We start from the raw sequence: 27,482 nt of genomic DNA on the forward strand, positions 1-27,482 counted from the left end.
GGAAGTGATCAGCAAAAGTGAACATCTATCCATTAGAGGTAAAGTCAAGAGAAATTACAATAAGGAATAAAGAAATAGCGAAGACATGAAACAAATACTTGACATCTGTCTTCATGGTAAAAGACACAAAAAACATTCTGGATGCAGGGGGGGAACCAAGAGTCTAGTGAAAATTAGGAACTTGAGATAGAACAAAGAACAGTACAGCACAGGAACAGGCCATTCGGCCCTCCAAGCCTGCACCGATCTTGATGGCTGCCTAAACTAAAACCTTCTGCACCTCCAGGGTCCGTATCCCTCTATTCCCATCCTATTCATGTATTTGTCAAGATGCCTATTAAACGTCGCTATCGTACCTGCTTCCACCACCTCCCCCAGCAGCAAGTTCCAGGCACTCACCACCTTCTGTGTAAAGAACTTGCCTCACACATCCCCTCTAAACTTTGCCCCTCTCATCTTAAACCTATGTCCCCTAGTAACTGACTCTTCCACCCTGGGAAAAAGCTTCTGACTATCCACTCTGTCCATGCCGCTCATAACTTTGTAAACCTCTATCATGTCACCCCTCCACTCCATCGTTACAGTGAAAACAATCAGAGTTTATCCAACCTCTCCTCATAGCTAATGCCTTCCAGACCAGGCAACGTCCTGGTAAACCTCTTCTGTACCCTCTCCAAAGCCTCCACGTCCTTCTGGTAGTGTGGCGACCAGAATTGCACGCAATATTCTAAGTGTTACCTAACTAAGGTTCTGTACAGCTGCAGCATGACTTGTCAATTTTTATACTCTATGCCCCGACCGATGAAGGCAAGCATGCGGTATGCCTTCTTGACTAACTTATCCACCTGTGTTGCCACTTTCTGTGACCTGTGGACCTGTATGCCCATATCTCTCTGCCTGTTAAAACTCCTGAGGGTTCTGCCATTTACTGTATACTTCCCACCTGCATTAGACCTTCCAAAATGCATTACCTCACATTTGTCCGGATTAAACTCCATCTGCCATTTCTCCGCCCAAGTCTCCAACCGATCTATATCCTGCTGTATCCTCTGACAATCCTCATCATTATCCGCAACTCCACCAACCTTTGTGTCGTCCGCAAACTTACTAATCAGACCAGCTACATTTTCCTCCAAATCATTTATATACTACAAAGAGCAAAGGTCCCAGCACTGAACTCTGCAGAACACGACTAGTCACATCCCTCCATTCAGAAAAGCACCCTTCCACTGCTACCCTCTCTTCTATGACCGAGCCAGTTCTGTATCCATCTTGCCAGCTCACCTCTGATCCCATGTGACTTCACCTTTTGTACCAGTCTGCCATGAGGGACCTTGTCAAATGCTTTACTGAAGTCCATACAGATAACATCCACTGCCCTTCCTTCATCAATCATCTTTGTTACTTCCTCAAAAAACTCAATCAAATTAGTGAGACACGACCTCCCCTTCACAAAACCATGCTGCCTCTCACTAATAAGTTCGTTTGTTTCCAAATGGGAGTAAATCCTGTCCCGAAGAATCCTCTCTAATAATTTCCCTACCACTGCCGTAAGGCTCACCGGCCTATAATTTCCTGGATTATCCTTGCTACCCTTCTTAAACAAAGGAACAACATTGGCTATTCTCCAGTCCTCTGGGACTTCACCTGTAGCCAATGAGGATGCAAAGATTTCTGTGAAGGCCCCAGCAATTTCTTCCCTTGCCTCCCTCAGTATTCTGGGGTAGATCCCATCAGGCCCTGGGGACTTATCTACTTTAATGCTTTGCAAGACACTCAACACCTTCTCCTTTTTGATAATGAGATGACTGAGACTATCTACACTGCCTTCCCTAGGCTCATCATCCACCAGGTCCTTCTCTTTGGTGAATACTGATGCAAAGGACTCATTTAATACCTCGCCCATTTCCTCTGGCTCCACACATACATTCTCTTCTCTGTCCTTGAGTGGGCCAACCCTTTCCCTGGTTACCCTCTTGCTCTTTATATGCGTATAAAAAGCCTTGGGATTTTCCTTAATCCTGTTTGCCAATGACTTTTCATGACCCCTTTTAGCCCTCCTGACTCCTTGCTTAAGTTCCTTCCTACTTTCTTTATATTCCTCAAGGGATTCGTCTGTTCCTAGCCTTCCAGCCCTTATGAATGCTTCCTTTTTCTTTTTGACTAGGCTCACAATATCCCGCGTTATCCAAGGTTCCCGAAACTTGCCAAACTTATCCTTCTTCCTCACAGGAACATGCTGGTTCTGGATTCTAATCAACTGATGTTTGAAAGACTCCCACATGTCAGATGTTGATTTACCCTCAAACAGCCGCCCCCAATCTAAATTCTTCAGTTTCTGCCTTCTTTTGGGCCTCCTTATCTCGAGAGACAATGGATATGCGACTGGAGGTGGTCAGTGGTTTGTGAAGCAGCGCCTGGAGTGGCTATAAAGGCCAATTCTGGAGTGACAGGCTCTTCCACAGGTGCTGCAGAGAAATTTGTTTGTCGGGGCTGTTGCACAGTTGGCTCTCCCCTTGCGCCTCTGTCTTTTTTCCTGCCAACTACTAAGTCTCTTCGACTCGCCACAATTTAGCCCTGTCTTTATGGCTGCCCGCCAGCTCTGGCGAATGCTGGCAACTGACTCCCACGACTTGTGATCAATGTCACACGATTTCATGTCGCGTTTGCAGACGTCTTTATAGCGGAGACATGGACGGCCGGTGGGTCTGATACCAGTGGCGAGCTCGCTGTACAATGTGTCTTTGGGGATCCTGCCATCTTCCATGCGGCTCACATGGCCAAGCCATCTCAAGCGCCGCTGACTCAGTAGTGTGTATAAGCTGGGGGTGTTGGCCGCTTCAAGGACTTCTGTGTTGGAGATATAGTCCTGCCACCTGATGCCAAGTATTCTCCGAAGGCAGCGAAGATGGAATGAATTGAGACGTCGCTCTTGGCTGGCATACGTTGTCCAGGCCTCGCTGCTGTAGAGCAAGGTACTGAGGACACAGGCCTGATACACTCGGACTTTTGTGTTCCGTGTCAGTGCGCCATTTTCCCACACTCTCTTGGCCAGTCTGGACATAGCAGTAGAAGCCTTACCCATGCGCTTGTTGATTTCTGCATCTAGAGACAGGTTACTGGTGATAGTTGAGCCTAGGTAGGTGAACTCTTGAACCACTTCCAGAGCGTGGTCGCCAATATTGATGGATGGAGCATTTCTGACGTCCTGCCCCATGATGTTCGTTTTCTTGAGGCTGATGGTTAGGCCAAATTCATTGCAGGCAGACGCAAACCTGTCGATGAGACTCTGCAGGCACTCTTCAGTGTGAGATGTTAAAGCAGCATCGTCAGCAAAGAGGAGTTCTCTGATGAGGACTTTCCGCCTAATATTGTTATAATTAGCCTTCCCCCAATTTAGCTCCTTCACCCGAGGACTACTCTTATCCTTATCCACAAGTACCTTAAAACTTATGGAATTATGGTTACTGTTCCCGAAATGCTCCCCAACTGAAACTTCGACCACCTGGTTGGGCTCATTCCCCAATACCAGGTCCAGTGCGGCCCCATCCCTAGTTGGACCATCTACATATTGTTTCAAGAAGCTCCCAACTTTTTATACGTATATAAAGAGCAAGAGGGTAACTAGGGAAAGTGCTGGCCCACTCAAGGACAGAGAAGGGAATCTATGTGTGGAGCCAGAGGAAATGGGCGAGGTATTAAATGAGTCCTTTGCATCAGTATTCACCAAAGAGAAGGACTTGGTGGATGATGAGCCTAGGGAAGGCAGTGTAGATAGTCTCAGTCATCTCATTATCAAAAAGGAGGAGGTGTTGAGTGTCTTGCAAAGCATTAAGGTAGATAAGTCCCCAGGGCCTGATGGGATCTACTCCAGAATACTGAGGGAGGCAAGGGAAGAAATTGCTGGGGCCTTGACAGAAATCTTTGCATCCTCATTGGCTACAGGTGAGGTCCCAGAGAACTGGAGAATAGCCAATGTTGTTGGATGCTCCTTACAAATTCTGGCCCATCCAAGCCCCTAGCACTAAGTGAGTCCCAGTCAATATAGGGGAAGTTAAAATCACCCACCACTGCAACCCTGTTCCCTTTACATCTTTCCAAAATCTGTCTACATATCTGCTCCTCTACCTCCCGCTGGCTGTTGGGAGGCCTGTAGAAAACCCCCAACATCATGACTGTACCCTTCCTATTCCTGAGCTCCATCCATATTGCCTCGCTGCATGACCCCTCCTACCACAGTACAGCTGTGATATTCTCCTTAACAAGTAATGCAACTCCCCCACATTTTTTACATCCCCCTCTATCCCGCCTGAAGCTTCTAAATCCTGGAACATTTAGCTGCCAATCCTGTCCTTCCCTCAACCAAGTCTCTGTCAACCAAGATGTCCAGTATTAGCAAAGAAATAGTACTGGAAAAACAAACAGCAGGGGCTGTTCTCCTTAGAGAATAGAAGGTTAAGAGGAGATTTGATAGAACTGTTCAAAATCAAGAGGGTTCTGAACAGAGTAGATAGGGAGAAACTGTTCCCATTGGCGGAAGGGTCAAGAACCAGAGGACACCAATATAAGGTGATTGGCAAAAGAAACAACGGCAACATGATGAAAAACTTTTTTTACACAGTGCTGGTTAGGATTTGGAATGCACTGCCTAAGAGTGTGGTGGAGACAGATTCAATTGTAACTTTCAAAAGGGTATTGGATAATTATCTGAAAAGAAAAAAATTGCAAGACTGCAGCAAAATGACAGAGGAATGGGATTAGCTGAGTTACTCTTGCAGAGAGCTGGAATGGACATGATGAACCGAATGGCCTCCTGTGCTGTAATCATTCTATGATTCTGTACTCTAAGTGTTTGGAACTAAAAGCTGACAAAGCCCCTAGACCTGATGGCCTATACCCTATATATTAAAATTGGTGGCTACAGATGCATTGATTTTGATCTTCCAGAATTCTCTAGATTCTAGAAGGGCCTCTGTGAATTGGAAGGCAGAAAACCTAACCCTACTATTCAAGAATATAGGGAGACAGAAAACATGGAACTATAGGCCAGTTAGTCGGACATCGGTAATAGGGAAACTGCTAGAATCTATTATTAGGGACAGATTGACAGGGCACTTAGAAAATCATGATATGATTGGGTAGAGTCCACACAGATTTATAAAAGGGAAATTGTGTTTGACAAATCTATTAGGGAATCACAGAAAGTTAACATGCAGCTAGAACAAGCAGTTAGAAAAGCAAGTGGTATGTTAGCCTTTATTACAAAAGAATTGGAGTTTATGAATAAAGAAGTCTTACTGCAATTGTAAAGGGCTTTGATGAGATCATACCTGGAGTAATGTGTACAGTGTTGGTTTCCTTACCTAAAGAAGGATATGCTTGCCTTAGAGGGAGTACAGTGAAGGTTCCCTGGACTGATTCCTTGGATGAGGGGATTGTCCTTTGAGGAGGGATTGAGTAGACCTGGGCTATATTCCTTAGAGTGTAGAAGAACAAGAGGTGATCTTATTGAAACGTATAACATACTTAAGGGACTTGACAGGGCAGATGCTGGAATGATGTTTCCTCCGGCTAGGGAATCTAGAACTAGGGTTCACCGTCTCAGAATAACGGGTGGCAATTTAGAACTCAAAGAACTGTGAATCTTTGGAATTCTCTATTGCAGAGAGCTATGGATGCTTAGTTGTTGAGTATATTCAAGTCAGAGAGCAATAGAAAAGGATACAAGTGATATAACGATAGTGCGGAGATAGAAGATGTGGCTGAGATAGAAGATCAGCTATGATCTTAATAAATGGTGCAGCATGTTGAATGGCCTACTCCTGATCCTATTTCTTATGTCCTTATGTGTCTGTTTTCCTCACAGCTGCTGACTGACCTACTGAGTGCTTCAATTATTTGCTGTTTTGGTTTATGTATTCACTATTTTAGTTAGACACACCACGTTGTAATTGGAAATAGATAGTACACTGGGTTAATCACTTCATGGTTGGCCATGACAATATGTGGAACTCAAATTAGAAGTATGATGCTATGCTTCTGTTAACTAGCTTCTGTGATAATGATATTAAATCAGTGTTCTTGCATATATGTTTTTTGAGCAAAGCAAAGGAAGATGGGCCAAGAAGAAGAGAGAAGAGCAGAACTCTTTTCTCCAGGCTTGCTATATTGCTGATGAATCTCTAGTATCCTAGAGTTTCAGTACAGGAAAAGTCTGACTTGTGTTTGGAAATACTGGTATGCCTCTGAGCACTTGCTAAGGGTAGTTAATAATCTTGTTCCCAAATACACTCATTGGGAAGTGATTAGACAATGTGTTCCCAATAATTGGTGTTGAGTTGAAGATGAGTCTTCCATCTTCTTTGCCTTGCCCTTCATTCCTACATATTTTTCAGTTAGTTCATTAAAAAGTTTCAATATTTTTAGTTGGAACCAGGCTTCTCAAAAAAATGAATGATAAAAATGCAGCCACTATTCCATGAAGTTAACCATGAACATTACCTCAAAAGCTGCTTTCAGTTCTCACAGAAGTGCAACTTTGCAATTGAACACTTGAGTGGAGATAGTATTTGAATTAGAAATACATTTGGCTAACATACTGAATTTAAATATTAAAATCCCTTGACTGGAAATTAGCTCTGGGTGAATTTCTTCACAGTTTTATTTTTTAAGTAAGTTACATTTATTGCTGGTTTCTGTTTCCTCCTAGTGTTTTGGAACTTTATAAGGAGTTTCAGGAAGAAGCGTACAGCGTTGCTATTCACCCATCTGGCCTATATATTCTTGTTGGATTCTCTGACAAGCTACGGCTTATGAACCTTCTAATTGATGATATCCGAACCTTCAAAGAATTCACAATTCGGAGCTGTCGAGAGGTATGTATGTTATGGATGATGTTGCTGGAAGGAGAATTCTATATAAACAGTATTTCCAGATTGTCTCTTGTAATCAGTTCAATACAGCAGATGGAGAAGCTGAAAGACACTGGTAAAGATACAGCTGTCTCCCTTTACAACTGGTGTCTGAGTTTTTTTCTTCTTCATGGCTGCATAGTTGAATACCAGAGAGCCCCCAATAGGTCACATTTAAGTTTAAATTCATGACCCTATTAATTTGCCTTTTTCTCCAATTACTGATGCCATCAAATTTTGGTGGTATCCAATAATGAGGCAACAGTACTAAGAACAATCCTTTCCAAAGCTCTAGACTCATAAAATTCAAACAGAACAAACCGACAGATAAGAAATATAAGTAAAAAATTGAGTTAGTTGCTTGGCTTTGAAAGGCGGATCACCATGATTCAGTGCGGTGGGGAGATGGCAGGGTGATGGTGGGTTTTTACGGTTTGGACCCTCTTGCTTTACAACACTTGAGATTGTGAGTAGTGCTATATATTCTTCATTAGATTTTGATCAAATTTTTGATGAATTCTGAGTGTATACTTTAAATCAAAACAGAACTGCATTGATAGCTTGTCCAGTAAAGAATAGATTTATTACAGATTTTCCTTTTTGAAAAAAAGAGAGTTCTCCAAAACTGGAACCACATTTTGAAGTATCTGTTCAAGTTTTTATGTTTAAAAAATTTTAGATTAGAATAAACGAGATATTATCGGTTTGGAAGGGTTTCGCATTTACAAGTGAAGAAGATTATGCATAAACTGGATAAATAGTCTTGCTTCTTAATGTGTCTATTTTCTTTTTAAACTTTAGTATAATGTGTATTGCATGTTGTTAATTGGTGGTTGTAAATATTGCAACCATGCAGCAATGTATCGCGTGCCTTGGTGGGAAGTGTGGGTCAAGTTGGTTTGTACTGAGCTGAGTGAAATAAATATTGGAAAAACTGAAATGACAGCAGACAGCAATGAATCATTTGGTCAGCTTGTATCATTTTGAAGATTTATGTGGATAAACCAAAATGGTTTCTGTAAATTCACAAAAGAAAGTTTCCAATAAGCAATTTCCCAATTATACAAACCTGTGGAAACCATGAAGATCATTCAGCCATAATTATGAAGCTGTCCATTTAAAAGAAATATATAAAACTTGTGTTTAAAAAGCACCTTTCACATACACAGGATGAACCAATGGGCTTCAGTGGATTAAGTACTTTTGAAGCTTGGTCATTGTTGTTATGTAATGAAATATGGGAGCTAATTTGCTCCCATAGCAAGCTCCCATAAACAATAATGAGCTAAATGAGCAGATAACCTGTTTTTTATGGTTTTGGTTGAGGAACGACTAGAACTCCCTGCTCTTCTTTGAATTGTGCTATGTATCTTTAACATCTTTAGCTCAATGTGGATGTTATCAAGCAAGTGTGATGGGAAAGTTCCAGAGGAAGTGAGCGTGATACTCGCAAACAGTATGTGTTGTCTGTAAGAATTTTAATGCATTGCATTGATGTAAATGGATAGACAGGCGAATATGTGTTGACGATTTTTTTAAATTATGCAAACAAGGTATCATTGCTGTCTGTCAAGTTGGCTTTTAACTTTAACTTAACATCCAACTACATAGGCAGGTTGTTTGGAAACTCTAACAAAAGCTAGAAGACCTGAAACTTGCATCTATGTAATGCCATATCACACCTGAGAAACATTGAAAAATATTTTACAAACCGTGAAGTACCTAGAAATAGAATAACAATTGTAATGTAGGCGACTGTGACAACCAAATTACACACAGATAGACCCCAGATAGAAACGGCAACTGGCTGAATAACTGCATTTGTGGTTATGTTGATTGAGGGAGGAATGATGACCGGGACATGACGAGATTTCTCTGCTCTTTCTCTGATAGTGACAAGGGATCTTTTAAATCTACCTGAACTACCAGAACAAGGTTAGTAGAACCAAAGGACAGCAGCTGAGACAAAAAGTCCTCCCTCAGTACTGCACTTAAGTGTTAGCCTAGCTGTCAGATCACATCCTGCTATGGTGCTTGAATCCACAACCTTCAGACTTTGAGACAACAGTTCTTGCAACTGAGCCAAACTGAGTAAATACACAGTAATAAAAAATGGTGCCTTAAATAATATCTCACAGGCAGATGCCAGTGTTTAGATCTCCCTGCATAGCAGAGCCTGAAAAACAGGTTGTGCTTAATGCTCAACAACTTCTCTGAAGCAAGTAAGAATAATAGGCAATGCTGTTACTGTTACAGCATTGCCCATTAATTTCAACAGGTTAGTGGCCGCAACACTGATACAATGCCAGGATTTCTACATAAAATACATGACAGCAGATTCCTCACGACAGTGCTTATGGTGAGTTGGAGGATATGCTGTTTCAGTACCACAGAGGTGTAATCAAGCAGGTGTGATGGGGAAAGTTCCAGAGGAATTGAGTGTGACACTCACAGACAATGTGTGTTGTATGTAAGAGTTTGAATGCATTATATTTAATAGATATAAATAAATAGATAAATATAGTTTGAAGATTTTTTAAAATTATGCAGACAAGGCATCATGGCTATATATCAAATTGGCCTTTAACTTTTAATGAGCTCATCTGTTATAACAGGTAGGTTCTGCAAGAAATGCACAGAGTGATCTTCTGGACTAATTTCCATCGGCTAAGGGAGTCAGAGAGGAATTTCCTAGATTCTTTCCCCACATTGGCCTGGGTTTTAATCTGGATTTTTGTCTTTCTCAGGAGATCACATGTTTTTCGGTGGGATGATGAGTATACAAATATTGTGATACACAGGCTGGGATTTTATCTGGGTGACAGGGGTCTCGGCCACCAGTTAACACGCTGGCAAGAGCCCCACGTTGCCTCCTCTGGGAAAGGCCTGCCATATTACATGCCAATTAGGCACTTAAGTGGACAGTGGTGGGTCTTTCCTTGGATTGAGAACCCTGGCAACAGAAGTCCCGTCTACTGAGTGCTGCCGACCAATCAGAGGCTGACCGCTCTTTCACTGAACAGCACCACCATGGAGGCAATAGCTGCTGCCAGTACTGGACTCAGCAGAGACACTGGACCCAGGCCATATTTGAGTCAGAGCGGGAGGGTTTTGCAGATGGGGGACATGGGGAAAGGGGCTCAGCACCAAGGCACATGCTGTACACAAAAAACAGGACATGGCCAACCCGGCCACTTAACGCCCCATCAGTCTACTCTCATCATCAGTAAAGTGATGGAAGATGTTGCCGACAGTGCTATAAAGCGGCACTGGCTTAGCAATAACCTGCACAGTGACGCTCAGTTTGGGTTCCTCCAAGGCCACTCAGCTCCTGACGTCATTACAGCCTTGGTTCAAACATGGACAAAAGAGCTGAACTCAAGAGGTGAGGTGAGAGTGACTGCCCTTGACTTTAAGGCAGCATTTGACCAAGTATGGCATCGACGAGCCCTAGCAAAACTGGAGTCAATGGGAAGCAGGGGGAAAACTCGCCACTAGTTGGAGTCATACCTAGCACAAAGGAAGATGATTATGGTTGTTGGAGATCAATCATCTCAGCTCCAGAACATCACTGCAGGAGTTTCTCAGAGTAGTGCCCTAGACCCAACCATCTTCAGCTGCTTCATCAATGACCTTCCTTCAATCACAAGGTCAGAAGTGGGGATGTTTGCTGATGATTGCACAATGTTCAGCATCAAAGAACAAAGAACAGTACAGCACAGGAACAGGCCATTCGGCCCTCCAAGCCTGCGCCGATCTTGATGCCTGCCTAAACTAACACCTTCTGCACTTCCGGGGCTCATATCCCTCTATTCCCCTCCTATTCATGTATTTGTCAAGATGTCTCTTAAACGTCGCTATTGTATCTGCTTCCACCACCTCCCCTGGCAGCAAGTTCCAGGCACTCACCACCCTCTGTGTAAAGAACTTGCCTCGCACATCCCCTCTAAACTTTGCCCCTCGCACCTTAAACCTATGTCTCCTAGTAACTGACTCTTCCACCCTGGGAAAAAGCTTCTGACTATCCACTCTGTCCATGCCGCTCATAACTTTGTAAACCTCTATCATGTCGCCCCTCCACCTCCGTCGTTACAGTGAAAACAATCAGAGTTTTTCCAACCTCTCCTCATAGCTAATGCCCTCCAGACCAGGCAACATCCTGGTAAACCTCCTCTGTACCCTCTCCAGAGCCTCCACGTCCTTCTGGTAGTGTGGCGACCAGAATTGCACGCAATATTCTAAGTGTGGCCTAACTAAGGTTCTGTACAGCAGCAACATGACTTGCCAATTTTTATACTCTATGCCCAGACCGATGAAGGCAAGCATGCGGTATGCCTTCTTGACTACCTTATCCACCTGCGTTGCCACTTTCAGTGACCTGTGGACCTGTACGCCCAGATCTCTCTGCCTGTCAATACTCCTAAGGGTTCTGCCATTTATTGTATACCTCTCACCTGCATTAGACCTTCCAAGATGCATTACCTCACATCATTGAAGCAGTCCATGTAGAAATGCAGCAAGACCTGGATAATATCCAGGCTTGGGCTGATAAGTGGCAAATAACATTCGCACCACACAAGTGCCAGGCAATGACCATCTCCAACAAGAGAGAATCGAACCAAATCCCCTTGACATTCAATGACATTATGATCACTAAATTCCCCATTGTCTATATTCTGGGGGGTTACCATGGACCAGAAACTGAACTGGAGTAGCCATATAAATACTGTGGCTGCAAGAGCAGGTCAGAGGCTAGGACTCCTGCAGCGAGTAACTCACCTCCTGACTCCCTAAAGCCTGTCCACCGTCTACTAGGTACGAGTGATAGAATATTCTCCAGTTGCCTGGATGGGTGCAGCTCCAACAACGCTGAAGAAGCTCAACACCATCCAGGACAAAGCAGCCCACCATTCACAAACATTCACTCCCTCCACCACAAACGCACAGTGGCAGTAGTGTGTACTATATACAAGATGCACTGCAGCAACTCACTAAGACTCCTTAAAGAGCACCTTCCAAACCCACAACCTCTTCCACCTGGAAGGACAGGGCAGCAGATGCATGAGAACACCACCACCTGCAAGTTCTCCTCCAAGCCACATATCATCCTGACTTGGAAGTATATCATCGTTCCTTCACTGTCACTGGGTCAAAATCCTGGAACTCCCTTCCTAACAGCACCTACCCCACATGGACTGCAGTGGTTCAAGAGGGCAGCTCACCACCACCTTCTCAAGGGCAATTAGGGATGGACAATAAATGCTGGCCGAGCCAGCAATGCCCACTTCCCATAAACAATTTTTTTTTAAAAAGGGCAGGGTGTGGCTCTCAGCAGCCTCCTCCCCCCCCCCCCTTTCTGATGTCACGTCCCCCGATTAGGCACTAAATGCCTTTGAAAACACACCCCCCGCCCCTGGGAGTGGTCAAGCAACCCGCATGGGATGGATTGTCATGCTCCCTGTGCGACAAAAGGCCCACCTGCCACTAGGCTAATACTGGCAACGACAGGATGAGGCCCTTAATTTGGCATTAATTTCCCACTTAAGGGCCTCAATTAGTAGCGGGGCAGGAAGGCCATCCCACCCCGCACTTAATTTGGGTGGCGGCAACAAAGTGATGGGGCCTCCTCCGCCACCATCCCACTGATTATATATAAAGTTGCCGCAGAATAGAGCATAAAATTCCCCCCTCAATGTGGAGCAAGTTGGATGGACTAGAGGGTCTTTTCCTGTATGTCATCGTTGGCATGCTGATATTGTTTTTTTTTAAACCTTTGGTCTTTTAATGCATTACCTCTCTCATCGTGACTACTTTTCTAAGGCTTCTCCCTGTTTGCTGTTTCTTCCTTCACTTCTATTTTAAATGCATCCAATTGAAGCCAATAAGTTCTGGCCCAATTTCCAGCTCATTTTATATTTACATGTAGTTTATCTCTTTCTTAATGACCCAACAGCATCTTATAACTCGCAATGCGCTGCACCTGTTGTTACTACCAAGGTGGGAGGAGTACACTGCCTTTCTCTAGTTCCACTTCTCCACATGTCTCCACATATATTTGACTGTACCAGTAACCGCATAATCATTTAATCATGTACTCTACTCTTTATCCTGAATAAATACACCAACCAGGTTTCTTTAATAAACAGCAAAATTATCAGTTTATTATAAAACAAGACTAATCCAGTAAAGAAGCAAAGCATGAACACACAGATTGAAATATGAAAGTTCCCTTTTAAATACTCAACACACACACATTGGTTAAAGAACAAAAAAGGAATTTTCTCGGCAGGATTCTTTTACCAAAAAAAGACAAAAAAAAAACTTTGGCCAAATATTTGCTAATTCTTGAAGAAAAAGGATGATATGTTGTGTCCCCAAATGGCATACAGTCTGGCAACTGTGTACATGTAGACGGATCACTGGGATCTTTTCTGGAGCAGTTCTTTTTAGGCGGCATCAAGAATTAATCTGGTAGGCTTTCCAGGAGCTTCTCAGGAGAAATGCAGCATCAGGGCTTTTAGCTCTCACACACTGGATTTCTCAGGATCTCTTAGAGAGGTGCAGGAAAGATGAGCTGGGTGTTTCTTTTCAGCAGACTACAAACTCAGCTACCTTCAAAACAGTCGACACCCCAACTGAACCAAAACAATATCCCAAAAGTGAAACGTCCTGGCCATCATAAATCTTGATGTGTCACTTCTCTGTAAACATCTCCCCCAAGTCACCAAGGAGTCTGATGTTTATTGAGCGTAAGGCATGTGACATCCAGTAAAAGTTTGTTTTCAAACAAGACCTCCTAGTGACCCTTGTAAATAGAAAACACATCCATGGAAATCTTTCAGTTTTCCAAATGAGCCAATGTCCATAGTTCTAAAATACAAGTCCTCAAAAAAAAATTTTAAAAATAAAAGCACCTTCTTAACACTGGACTGCCATTTATACTGCTCCAGAGTTTCCAGCTTCTGTAATGGTATGACTTTTAATACTATCTTCTCTTCTTTCAGTGTTCCTTCAGCAATGGTGGACACCTATTTGCAGTTGTGAATGGAAACGTCATTCATGTTCATTCCACAACAACATTTGAAAACCAGGTTAATCTTAAAGGTCACAATGGGAAGGTGAGATTCAAACTAGTATATATCATACATTTCAGAAATTTTGTTTCTGATTTTTCTTGAGCCTTCTCAGTCTGCCATCATGATGATTAGTGACTTATGTGACATAGGCAATGCTATATTTCTCATCATATCATATCTGTGAGTATTTTAAAAATGGTAAAGATTATCCAGTGTTTATAAGAAAGGATAAGTGCACTGGATTCTGTAATCCCATATCTTTACATATGAACATGGATAATACGAAATTAATTGATAAATGACCAAGACTAATTCCACATCTATGGCCATGTTTAATACTGTATCAATTGATGATGGGTAAAAGTAATTTCATGTTCAAAGGGTAGATACAAATGGACATGTGTTATCTTACACCTGTCTGAATATAAGGATAAAAAAACAACCTTAAAGAGGTAGAGAAATAGCTTTGAAGATACTAAAGCATGATACTAAAGTTATAACAATGTAAGTTAAGAACAATAATTAGAAAGCAACATGAAATATCTAAATATATATTAAATAAACTATAAGTACACAGCAGCAATGTAATCACAGAAAACAGCAAATTGAGATGATACATAGCATTGCATATTTTCTGTGTTCAGCACTGTACACATCTAGGAACTGTTTACTTTTAGTAAAGAAGAAATTGATAGGCAGGATGTACTGGAGAGTCTGGCTATGCTTAGAGTAGATAAGTTGCCTGGTCCAGATGGCTAGCATCCCAGGTTGCTAAAGGAACTGGGAATGGAGATAACGGAAGGGCTTGCCAGAATCTTCTAATCTTCCCGAGATAGGGGGAGGTACCAGAAGAGTGGAGAGTGGTCAATGTGACAGCCTTATTCAAGAAAGGGTCATAAAGTCAAAATGGCACAGAAGGAAACCATTCGGCCCATCGAGTCCATGCCAAGTGTATGGACATTCCTAGTAACTACAGGCCAGTCAGTTTAATATCTGTGGTGGGTATGGTTTTAGAAACAATAATCATGGAAAAAATCAGCAGGCACTTGGAGAGATTTGAGTTAATTAGGGAGAGCCAGCACAGATTTGTAAAAGGCAGATTGTGCTTGACTAATCTAATCGAATTTTTTGGTGAAGGATCAGAGAAGGTTGTTGAAGGGAAAAAAATGGATGTTGTCTGTATGGATTTTAAGAAAGCCTTTGACAAAGCACTGTAATATTGCTTGTCCCTTTGATATGTGAACTATTCTAAAACTCCCAGAACTACAAGTAATATCCAAAGAAAACGCTGGTTTTTATTCTACTTAAGTAGAACATATATATAAAATATATATATATATAAAATTACTGCATGAGCACATCTAAACACATCTCACCCTGTCGGGCTACACCCACAACTCCCTGGTCATGTGTGACGCGACATCACTTTCTCTGGTGACCTTCACTTACGGCTCTTAAGGTGGTACCTTCTTAAGGTCATCCCACAACAAGTACCACATAAAAGGTTGGTTAACAAAATTGAGACCCATGGAATAGGATAAAAAAATTGGATTAAGGACAGAAAACAGAGTCGCGGAAAATGGTTGTTTTTCAGACTGGAGGATGTTCCTCAAGATTCAATCCTAGGACCACTGCTTTTTTGATATATATATATATATATATATATATATATAACCTGGATATTGGAATACAGGGTAAAATTTCAAACTTGAAGGTGTGACAGACAGTCAGAATAATACCAGACAACTGCAACAGGACATAGGGCAGCAGAATGCGCAGAGAGGTGGCAGATGGAATTTAATACAGAGAAATGTGAGGTGATGCATTTTGGCAAAAGGGATAGGGAGAGTAAAATGGCACAGTTCTAAAGAGTGTGCAGGGGTAGAAGGACCTGGCGGTTCATGTGCATAGATCTTTGAAGGTGCAGGACATTATGAAAGAGTAGATAGCAAAGCATACAGGATCTTGGGCTTCATAATTAGAGATATTTGAGGACAAAAACTGGGAAGTTATGCTGAACCTTTATATAGATCTGGTTAGGCCACAACTCGAGTATTGCATTCAGTTCTGGTCACCAACTTTAGGAAAGATGTGAGGACCCTTGAGAGTGTGCAGAGGAGATTTACCCGAATGTTTCCAGCAATGAGGGATTTTAGATACAAAGTTAGGTTGGAGAAGCTGGGGTTGTTCTACTTGGAGCAAAGGAGATTGAGGGAAGATTTGATTGAGGTATACAAGATTATGACAGGTTTGGATAGGGTAGACAAAGAAAAGCAGTTTTCATTATCTGATGGTACAAGGGCTAGGGAACACAGATTAAAGTTTTTGGGCAATTGATGCAGGGGGATGTGAGGAAGAAATTTTTTACGCAGTGAATGGTAATAATCTGGAACTCGCTGCCTACAAGGGTGGTGGAAGCAGAGATGATGAATAATTTCACAACAGTCAAGTGCACCCTCTGCCAGCGCCCTCATGCAATCTGGTGGCACAGGGTGAGCAATACTTTGCAAGTGAACAGGAGGAGGTGAGGGACTCAGAGGCAGCTGTGGGCTGTTCCCATCAGAGGATGGTGGATAGATTCAGCCATGCTTAGCTGGGCAGAGATGCACAGCCTTGGAAATCACATACAAGGCAGGTATTCCTGGACCAGTTGCCGAAGATGTGTGCCCACATGTCAGAGTTCCTTGAAGTGGTGCAGAGTCATGGGAACAGAATGGAGGAGTTCATTCAGCACATGTGCATTGCTATGTCTGAGGGTTTTGAGAACATGAACTCCTCCATTGAAAGATTGGTCAATCTCGTGGCAAGCCAGATGTGGCATCACTGAGTATATGAAGGAGCAGTGAGTTGACATTCTGTGCATTGACCGGTCAGTGGTGCGAATGGCACAAAGATGCATGGAGTGGATGCCTGTTGTGCTCCAACTGGTGGTTCCCTCTGATAATCAAGCACTCCATCAAATGGCTCAGGGGGTCAGAGATGATGTTGAGGGGCCACCACACATGGGGCACCGTCATCATCATCATCATCATCTGCCATCTTGGCCCCACTGACTGAGGCACCATCTGTTCTATAAGGCCCTGTGATAGAGGCTGCTCCTGCATTGTCACTAGTGGAGGTGCACCCATTGGCACTTCCAAGATGCATCTCAGCCGCAAGCACATACAAGCGAGCTGGCTACCTCCACCTCATCTGCAACCATAGGGGTAGCACCCCATAGGAGCAGTCATGAGTGAAGACCACCATGTTGGTAATTTCACATTGATATTGACTTGGGTGACATGTGTTATGTTGAGTAAAGTTATGAGAATTCAATACAATGGATGTGGTGTTGTTTGAACTGAGTCCTGTATGTTTCCAGTCTTTGATGAAATCAAGGGAAACGAAGGAAGATGTGGAGGAGCGATGCAGAGGTTTGTGCTCGAGGTAATTGTGTAGCCATTGGTGACTTGTGCCTCATTCATTTTGGGGAGCAATGGCAGACTTCTGCCTTATGTGGATGATGGAGGGGCTATGTTATTTCAATGAAGTTGAGCATCAGACCCAAGTGCTTTCCTGAATGAGGTGCCCTCAGGAGCAAAGTTCCTGAATATTGCTGCGTGAATTTTCCTGCCAACCTGCTTGATACTTTGATCTCTGATCCTGTCCTGTGAAAGACCTTGCAAAACATGGGCAGTGTTCTCCCCTGTTTCTTCCTCCTCCTCTGAGGAAATTTGCTGCTCCACTACTTCCCCCTCGACAAGGTTCACAACTCTCTGGAGGACCATGTTATCGAGAGCACAGTAGAGAACCACAATGTGAGAGACCCTTGCGGGAGAGTACTGGAGGGTGCCAACCAGTGAAGGCACTAGAATTGCATCTTCAGAAGTCTGATGGCCTGTTCGATGGTGGTCCTGGTGATGAGATGGCATCAGTTGTAGCACCTCTGTGCCTCCATTGCAGGGTCTCGCATCACTGTCTGTAGCCATCTTTTCAGGATATATCCCTTGTCCCCTAACAGCCATCCACGGAGTCTCTCAGGTGCCATGAAGAGCTGCGGCAAGTGCGATTGCCTGAGAATGAAGCAATCATGGCAGCTGCCAGGATGCTGTGCACACAACTGCATGAAATACTTGCTGTGGTCAAAGAGAAGTTGGATACTTAGGAAGTGAAATCCCTTTCTTTTGAGGAATCTTCCTGGCTGCTCAATCAGTGCCTTGATAGCCACCTGGCTGCAATTGATGACCCCCTCCACCTGAGGGAATCCAGTGATGGAGGCGAATCCCACTGCCCTCTGTGACTGCGTTATGGTAGCCATTTGAAACTCTATGTAAGACGTGGCCCTCTCGAGCAGCACATCTGTAAACTGTCTTACGAAATGATGGGCAGCTGCTTGAGAAAGGCCACCCAAGTCAGCAGCCGATCCTTGGAATGACTCAGATGCAAAGAACTTCAGCAAAACTCTTTAACTTTTACGTCTACTGGCAGAGCATGCCCACAAGATCTGCTAGGCCTGAAGTGATTCTCACTGAGGTCACACAGGTCATAGAGTCATTTACAGCCTGTGCGGAGTTTGCAAGTTCTCCCTGTGACCGCGTGGGTTTTCGCCGGGTGCTCCGGTTTCCTCCCACAGCCAAAGGCTTGCAGTTTAATAGGTAAATTGGCCATTATAAATTGCCCCTAGTATAGGTAGGGGAATTGAGGGAAGGTGGGGATGTGAGAGGGAAATGGGATTAATGTAGGATTAGTATAAATGGGTGGTTGATGGTCGGCACAGACTCGGTGGGCCGAAGGGCCTGTTTCAGTGCTGTAGCTCTAAAAAAAAAAATGTAAAAAAACACAGAATAAAGCCATTCAGCCCATGGAGTACATGCCAGCACTCCACAGAGTTATCCAATCAGTCCCACCCTACTGCTTCATTCCTGTAGCCCTGCAAGTCTATTTTCTTCAAGTGGCTATCCAGTTTCCTTTTGAAGTCATTGATTGTCTCTGTTTCCACCATCCTTGTGGCAACGGGTTCCAGGTCATCACCATTCACTGCGTAAAAAAGTTTGTCCTCACATTCCCTCTGCATTGATTGTCCAAAACCTTCAATCTGTATCCTCTAGTCCTTGTAACATCAGTTAATGGGAACAGTTTTTCCTTGTCTAACTTTTCATAATTTTGTACATTTCTATTAAATCTCCCTCAGTCTCTTTTATTCTAAGGAGAACAACCCCATTTTTCCAATCTAACCTTGTAACATCTTGTAATCCACCATCCCTGGAATCATTCTGGTAAGTTTCCTCGGCACCATCTCGAAGACCCTCACATCCTTCCTGAAGTGTGGTGACTAGAACTGGATGCATTTCTCTAGTTTGGGCCTAACCAGAACTTTATAAAGGGTCAGGATAACTTCCCTGCTTTTGTACTCAATGCCTCTGTTTATGAAGCCCAAGATCCCACAAGCTTTATACCCACTCTCTCAATATGTCCTGCCACTTTCAAAGATTGATGCATATGACCCCAGGTCCCTCTGTTCCTGCACACTCTTTAGAACTGTGCCATTAAGCATGTATTGCCTCTCCTTATTCCTTCTCCCAAAATGCATTACTTCACACTAACCTGTCTGTATTAAATTCCATCTGCCACCTCTGCCCAGTCTGCAAGCCTATCTATGTCCTGTTGCAGGTGGTTCATATCATCCTCACTGTTTGCCACACCTCCAAGTTTGGTGTTATCAGCAAATTTTAAGATTCTACTCAGTATCCCAAGGTCCAAGTCATTTATAAATAGCGAAAAAAGCAGTGGTCCCAGCACTGACCCTTGGGGAACACCACTGTCTACTATCCTCCAGTTGGAAAAACAACCATTTACTACAACTTGCTGCTTTCTGTCCTTAAGCCAATTTTCTATCCAGTTGGACACTGACCCTCCTATTCCATGAGCCTCAATTTTGTTAACCAGCCTTTTATCTGGTACCTTATCAAACACTTTCTTAAAATCCACATAAACAACATCCACTGCATTCCCTTCTCTGTTACTTCATCAAAAAGTTCAATTAGATTAGTCAAGCATGGTCTGCCTTTTACAAATCCGTGCTGGCTATCCTTAATTAACCCAAAGCTCTCCAAGTGTGTGTTGATTCTTCCCCTGATTATTGTTTCTTAAACTTTACCCACCACTGATGTTTAACTAACTGGCCTGTAGTTGCTAGAACTGTCCTTTTACACCCTTTCTTGAATAAGGTTGCCACATTTGCCACTCTCCAATCCTCTGGCACCTCCCCCATATCCAGTGAAGATTGGAAGATTATGGCAAGCCATTCTGCTATCTCCATCCCCATTTCCTTTTCCAACCTGGGATGCAAGCCATCCAGACCAGGTGACTTAAATACCCTAAGCATAGCCAACCTTTTTAGTATCTTCCCCCCTCACAATTTATTCCCTATCTATTTACTCTCTCCGATTCTGCATATATCTGGTCAGATTCCACTTCCTTAGTGAACACTGATACGAAGTACTAATTAATTATATTAGTCTTTCCCTGTGCCTCTAAGCATATAGTACCCTCTTTGTCCCTAATAGGCCGCACTCCACCTCTTATTACTGTCACGCTCACAGAAGTGCAGCAATTGAAAATACAGAAACCAAATTGAAGAGTTCTAACATTGACTTTTCCTTTAAAAAGTGAGCAATGTGCTGCAAAATGGCTACCAAAGGTCAAACTACATACTCAAACATAGTAATTCCTGACAATGCAGAGCATGAGCAGAGCAATCATGGACGTCGTCAGTGTGTGCAAACATTTGCCAGCTTGCCAGTATGAATGCACTCATGCGTGCACTGGCGTCACCACGCAATGATGTCCTCGCCCCTCAATGGCTGCGATCGCTGGCGCCATTCCTACTAACATTACCCTGCTCCATCCTCCCATCCCCGCTTCAATTGCCACTTTCAATTTTCCGCTGCCTTCCCTCAACCTCGCCACTTCCCCCCTTGGCCGCTCGCTCCTCACCTAACCGCTGACTTCCCTCAGCCACTCGCTCCCGCCCTCACTGCTGCCTTCCCTCAGCTACTTGTTCCTGCCCTCGCCCTTCCTCCCTTGGCTACTCACTTTGGGATTTGTTGTTTCCCCCCCCCCCCCCCCCCCCCTTATTTTATTTTATTTATTTATTTATTTTTATTTTTTATTTATTTTTTATTTTATTTAGAGATACAGCACTGAAACAGGCCCTTCGGCCCACCGACTCTGTGCCGACCATCAACCACCCATTTATACTAATCCTACACTAATTCCATATTCCTACCACATCCCCACCTGTCCCTATATTTTCCCTACCACCTACCTATACTAGGGGCAATTTTATAATGGCCAATTTACCTATCAACCTGCAAGCCTTTGGCATGTGGGAGGAAACCGGAGCGCCCGGAGGAAACCCATGCAGACACAGGGAGAACTTGCAAACTCCGCACAGGCAGTACCTAGAATTGAACCCTTGGCCAATCACTCCCTGCTGTGCCACCTGAAGAACCAGTGGGGAGTGGGAAATGAGCTGCTAAAGCAGCAAGGCAGGGCGCGAGCGGCTGAGGGGTAACAGGGTGATGTGGGAGCAAATAACCCAGGGGAGAGAGGCCTGGAGCAAGCGGCTGGCAGGGGTGAGGGGGGAAGCGGGGAGCGAGCAGTCGAAGCGGCAAGGCGGGGAGCAAGCAGCTGAGGAGGGGAAGTGGAGAGGGTGGGAGCAAGAGGCTGAGGGAAGGCAGTGGTGAGACAGGGAGCAAGCGGCGAGCAGACGGTGTGGGAGGGCGTGGTGAAGAGAAGCACGATGGCAAGAGGGGGTGGGGTACTGTTGGGAGTGAGATGGTGGCAGCGATCGCAGCCATTGAGAGGATTTGTGTTTAATTTGTCTTATGTGACAAATTGAGCAGTGTCATCTTTAATACTGGCAACTGCCTGACCCGTCGCAGACAGTGATGTTTCAGTGGGTGAGGCTGCATTTGCACAGTACTGTGCCACCTTATGGTTGTGTTGTCAGCAAACGCTGCCATATTCATTCTGTCTTACTGTCTGGCAAGGACAAAAGGATACATTCTAAGCTAAGGGGTGTCAATTACACCCATCAAGAGACATTTTTGAATTGAATGGGTTCTTCTGAAACAAAGAAGGTGTGAAGCAGCCACATCCTCGGCCATTGTTTATTACTATAGGGAGGGGACTCAACGTCGTAAGAGAGTTTTGACCTTAAAAGGTAGCTCTCTGGAGAGAGGAGAGATCAGAACAAACATCGCAAAAGCCTGTCCAGCTGAGAGCTGGGAGAAATCCAGCAAAAGCCAAAGAAGGTGCCCTCTGTGAATTCTACACTTAAACTTGTGCAGCAGAGAACTCAAAGTGATCCTCTGTATCCAAATTGAAGTCTCAACTACCAGAAAAATCTACAAACAACCCAAGCCTGCAACTTTAAAGGAGAAATTGATCTCTGAGAAGATTCACCAGGTTTAACATGAACCCCGAAAACCTACCTCACTTCAAACCACTTACCCCTTTTCCCCTCTATCTTTTCACGCATGTGTGTGTGTGTGTGTGTGTGTGTGTGTGTGTATGTGTGTGTGTGTGTGTATGTGTGTGTGTGTATGTGTGTGAATGCATGTGTGGGTGTGGTTGCGGTAATTTTGGGAATGAATATTGCTCAATAAATAGTTAATCTTCTGTTTTAAACCTACAAGAAAACCTGTCACAGTCTGCTTATTTGACAAATAAAACATAAAGGAGTTAAAACCCAATGATAAAACCACCCACATCCCTTACCATCTGCTTACTATTTACATGTCGGTAGAAAATATTTGGCTTCTTTTATGCTGCCTGCCATTCTATTATCATAGTCTCTCTTTGCCAGTCTAATTTTACTCTTCACCCTCCCTCTCAACTTATTGTACATGGCCTGGTTCTCACTTGAAGAAACCAATTGCTTGGATAGGAGCAGCTTCCAGCGGCACTGCTGCTCTGACACTTCTAGGAAGATTACTTTTCATTGGTGCACCCTGTTGTGAGGGTATTGCCTTCGTTGTCCCCCAACCCCTTGTTCCTCACCGCTGTGTCCCTTGTGGCTAGGTGTCTGAATCTGCTGCTAACGCTGCTGCTCATCTCTAATTAAGAGTAACTAATCCTCATTTGCAGGAATGGCTTTGCTTGCCTCCAGCTGGACTTTCACAGCTCCTGGAGCCCCCCTGCTGTGCCCCCGTGACTCCTGCAGTCTCAGTTCTCCAACCCCCAACTGCCCCAACTCTCACTAACTGAACTCCCAGGGAGCACTGGTAATGTGATGGCCAGTGTGTGCCAATGAATGAGATGACCCCTGAGCCTTCACCCTCTTAAACAGTGCTCTAACACCCACGTTCATGACTCAGTCCCCACTGACATGTTGCCTCCTCCTCATGGACAGGCTGGAGAACTTCCCTGTTTCCTGTGTCCCTCTGAATAATTGCAAGCTGCCCCTCAATGAGCTGACAATTAGCTTGTTTGCATGCCAAGTTACAGGCCTGCCTTTTCTGGCACCTTGCTGTTTTCTGCTTGCTGACTCTGTTTCAAAAATCCCAGCACGTCAGAACCATATTGAAAACACTCATGTCTCTCGGTGGCACGATTTTCTGAACCCACCCAACTCCATCCCTACCTCTGCCGCCCTATGAAGATTCAGCCCTTTAAGTCTGTATATGTTCAGTGAACACTGTAAAGGCCCAAGTGTATATATTGAATGTGATTTTTACTAAAATGCAGTGGAACTTTGTGAAGTACATGGTAAAGTGAGTACTTAAAAAATTATACACTGATGTTCTTCCATTTCTTCCCAATACAGATTCGTGCTATCGTCTGGAATTTGGATGACAGTAAATTGATTTCCTGTGGTATGGATGGTGCAGTGTATGAATGGAATACACTGACTGGAAAGCGAGAATCGGAGTGTGTACTGAAGACCTGCAGTTACGCTGATCTTTGTATCTCACCAGATAGTAAAACCATCTTTGCAGTGGGGTCTGATCGAACTTTGAAAGAAATTACTGATTCCCAGGTGTGTAGAATGAGGTGAAGAAAAGTTGCTGTTATATCCTGTGATAAAATGGCATTTAGAAACTGCTGATCAGCAGGTGCAATATAATAAGATATGTTTCAAGGGCCAACTTTTCTGGGAGATTACTCAATAGTTCTGAGATTAAATAAATTAAACTCTTATTCATTGCAACAGTTTTATCTGGGTAAAACAAATGAAAGCAGAATAATCATGTTGTCACTAAATTCTCAATACACAATCTTCTATGCAGAAAAATAAAAAGGGTGGTGAGTAAACCAATGACTGCCATACATTGTTGTCCTTTTGAACACTATAAATTGTATTAGTATAATATTGCCACATTACTGAGTATTAAAATCTAAATACATTAGTAAAAAATGTGTGTTGAGTGTTTTTGAGGATGCCGATTGGTCCACAGGATTTAAGAAGATGATCAAACTTTGGAAAGATATATATACAACTAATTAAAGCACCAAGGTATCACTAAATTTCAATTTTTCCCATTCAGCTTTTATTTCTCTAAACACTTTTATCATAGATCAGATATTGGAGTAATGTCCTATTTGATAATAGCACAGGACCATATTGCATCAAATTTGTGGTATTCTGAAAATAATAACAAACTAAGGGGCGAGGGAGTGAGAGGTTATGATTTGTGCTTGTAATCATTTGAAATAGTTTAAATGTCTTGATATAAAATATCACATTTGGAGAAAGAAGTACAATAGTGAGAGCTGACCTTAGTTCTAAAGATCAAGCTGTAGAATCACTTTGGGTAGAGATAAGAAATAGCGAAGGTGAGAAGTCACTTGTGGAAGTAGTTTATAGACCCCCTAACAGTAGCTACACTGTAGGACAGAGTATACGGGAAGAAATAATGGGAGCTTGTAAGAAAGGTACAGCAATAATCATGGGTGATTTTAATCTACATACAGATTGGACGGATCAGGTTTGCAAAGATAGCTCAGAAGATGAGTTCTTAGAGCAGCACATTCTAGAGCTAATCAAAGAGCAGGCTATTCTAGACCTGGTAATGTGCAAAAAGACAGGATTAATTAATGACCCCATAGTAAAGGTGCCTCTGGGTAGCAGTGACCATAACATGATTAAATTTTTCATTCAGTTTGAGGGTGTGTGTCTAAGACTAGCGTTTGAGACTTAAATAAAGGCAAGTACAAGGGTATGAAGGCAGAGCTGTCGAAAGTGAACTGGGAAATTAAAAGTTGAAGTGTGGAACAGTAGAGATGCTATGGCAGACATTTAAGGAGATATTTCATAACACTCAGCAAAGATATATTCCAGTGAGAAAGAAAGGCTATGAGAAGGTCGCACCATCTGTGGAAGTTAAGGATAGTATCAAATTGAAAGAAAAAGCAAACAATTCTACAAAGATTAGTGGTAGGTCAAAAGATTGGACAGAATTTAAAAACCAGCAAAGAATGATGAAAAAAATATGGAGGGAGAAATTATAATATGAGAGAAAGCTAGCTAGAAATATAAAAATGGATAGCAAGAGTTTCTACAAGTATTCAAAAAGGAAAAGAGTAACTAAAGTGAGCGTTGGTCCTCTAGAGAAGGAACCTGGAAATTAATAATGGGAAATAGGAAATGATGGATGTGTTGAACAGATATTTTGTGTCTGTTTTCACTGTAGAAGACACAAATAACAGCCCAGAAATACTTGTAAGTCAAGAGGTGAAAGAGAGGGAGGAACTTTAAAGAATTACAATCACCAGGGAAAAGGTACGAAGAAAACTATTAGAAAGAAAGGCTGACAAGTCCCCAGGATCTGTTGCTTGCATCCTAGGGTCTTAAAAGAAGTTGCTGCTGAGATAGTAGATGCATTGGTTGTAATTTTCCAAAATTCCCTAGATTCTGGAAAGGTCCCATCAGATTGGAAAATAGCGAATGTAACTCCTCTATTCAAGAAAGGAGGGAGACAGAAAGCAGGAAACTATAGGTCAGTTAGCCAGCATCTGTCATAGGGAAAATACTAGAATCTATTATTAAGGAGGTTGTAGCAGGGCACTTAGAAACTCTTAATGTGATCAGGCAGAATGAACATGGTTTTGTGACAGGGAAGTCAAGTTTGACTAATTTATTAGAGTTCTTTGAGGAAGCAACAAACAATGCAGATAAAGGGGAGCCAGTAAATGTGGTGTCCTTGGATTTCCAAAAGGCATTTGATAAAGTGCCACATCAAAGGTGACTGCACAAAATAAGAGTTCATGGTGTAGGGGGTGATATATTAGCCTAGATAAAGGATTGCTTTTTTTTATTTGTTCATGGGATATGGATGTCACTGGCTAGACCAGCATTTAATGCTCATCCCTAATTGCCCTTGAGAAGGTGGTGGTGAGCTGCCTTCTTGAACCACTGCAGTCCATGCAGGGTAGGTACACCCACAGTGCTGTTAGGATGGGAGTTCCAGGGTTATGACCCAGCGACAGTGAAGGAATGGCAATATAGTTCCAAGTCAGGATGGTGTGTGACTTGGAGGGGAACCTGCAGGTGGTGGTGTTCCCATGCATCTGCTGCCCTTGTCCTTCTAGGTGGTAGAGATCGCAGGTTTGGAAGGTGTTGTCTAAGCAGCTTTAGTGCATTGCTGCAGTGCATCTTGTAGATGCATTCTACTGCCTTTGTGTGTCGGTGGTGGAGGGAGTGAATGTTTGTAAATGGGGTACCAATCTAGTGGCTGCTTTGTCCTGGATGGTGTCAGGTTTCTTGAGTGTTGGAGCTGCACCCATTCAGGCAAGTGGAGAGTATTCCATCACACTCCTGACTTGTGCCTTGTAGATGGTGGACAGGCTCTGGGGAGTCAGGAGGTGAGTTACTAGCCTCTGATCTCTTCTTGTAGCCGCGGTATTTACATGACTACTCCAGTTCAGTTTCTGGTCAATGGTAGCCCCCAGGATGTTGATAGTGGGGAATTCAGCGATCGTAATGCCATTGAATGTCAAAGGGAGATGGTTAGATTCTTTCTTGTTGGAGATGGTTATTGCCTAGCCCTTGTGTGGCGTGTATGTTACTTGCCGCTTATCAGCCCAAGCCTAGACATTGTCCAGGTCTTACTGCATTTCTATACAGACTGCTTCAGTATCTGAGTAAACAAAAACAAGAAATGCTGGATTCACCCAGCAGGTCTGGCAGCATCTGCGGAAAGAGAAGCAGAGTTAACGTTTCGGGTTAGTGACCCTTCTTCGGAACTCTTCGGAACAGTTCCGAAGAAGGGTCACTGACCCGAAACGTTAACTCTGCTTCTCTTTCCGCAGATGCTGCCAGACCTGCTGGGTGAATCCAGCATTTCTTGTTTTTGTTTCAGATTTCCAGCATCCGCAGTATTTTGCTTTTATTTCAGTATCTGAGTAGTTCTGAATGGTGCTGTACATTGTGCAATCATCAGCGAACATCCCCACATCTGACCTTATGATTGAAGGAAGGTCATTGATGAAGCAGCTGAAGAAGGTTGGG

At 43.4% G+C, this 27,482-nt stretch overlaps 1 protein-coding gene across 2 annotated transcripts in view; it reads left to right on the forward strand.

Moving 5' to 3' along the window:
* cfap57 (cilia and flagella associated protein 57) overlaps positions 1–27,482 on the forward strand; it is a 127,124-nt gene that overhangs the window by 45,678 nt on the left and 53,964 nt on the right. For both annotated transcript variants that reach the window (XM_068036881.1, XM_068036882.1), the window contains exons 7-9: positions 6,710–6,875; positions 13,916–14,029; positions 23,799–24,011. In XM_068036881.1, the coding sequence (XP_067892982.1) occupies positions 6,710–6,875; positions 13,916–14,029; positions 23,799–24,011 (493 nt within the window). The remainder of the gene's footprint in view (positions 1–6,709; positions 6,876–13,915; positions 14,030–23,798; positions 24,012–27,482) is intronic.

Source organism: Heterodontus francisci, chromosome 8 (genome assembly GCF_036365525.1).
Source record: "Heterodontus francisci isolate sHetFra1 chromosome 8, sHetFra1.hap1, whole genome shotgun sequence".
Taxonomy (NCBI): domain Eukaryota; kingdom Metazoa; phylum Chordata; class Chondrichthyes; order Heterodontiformes; family Heterodontidae; genus Heterodontus; species Heterodontus francisci.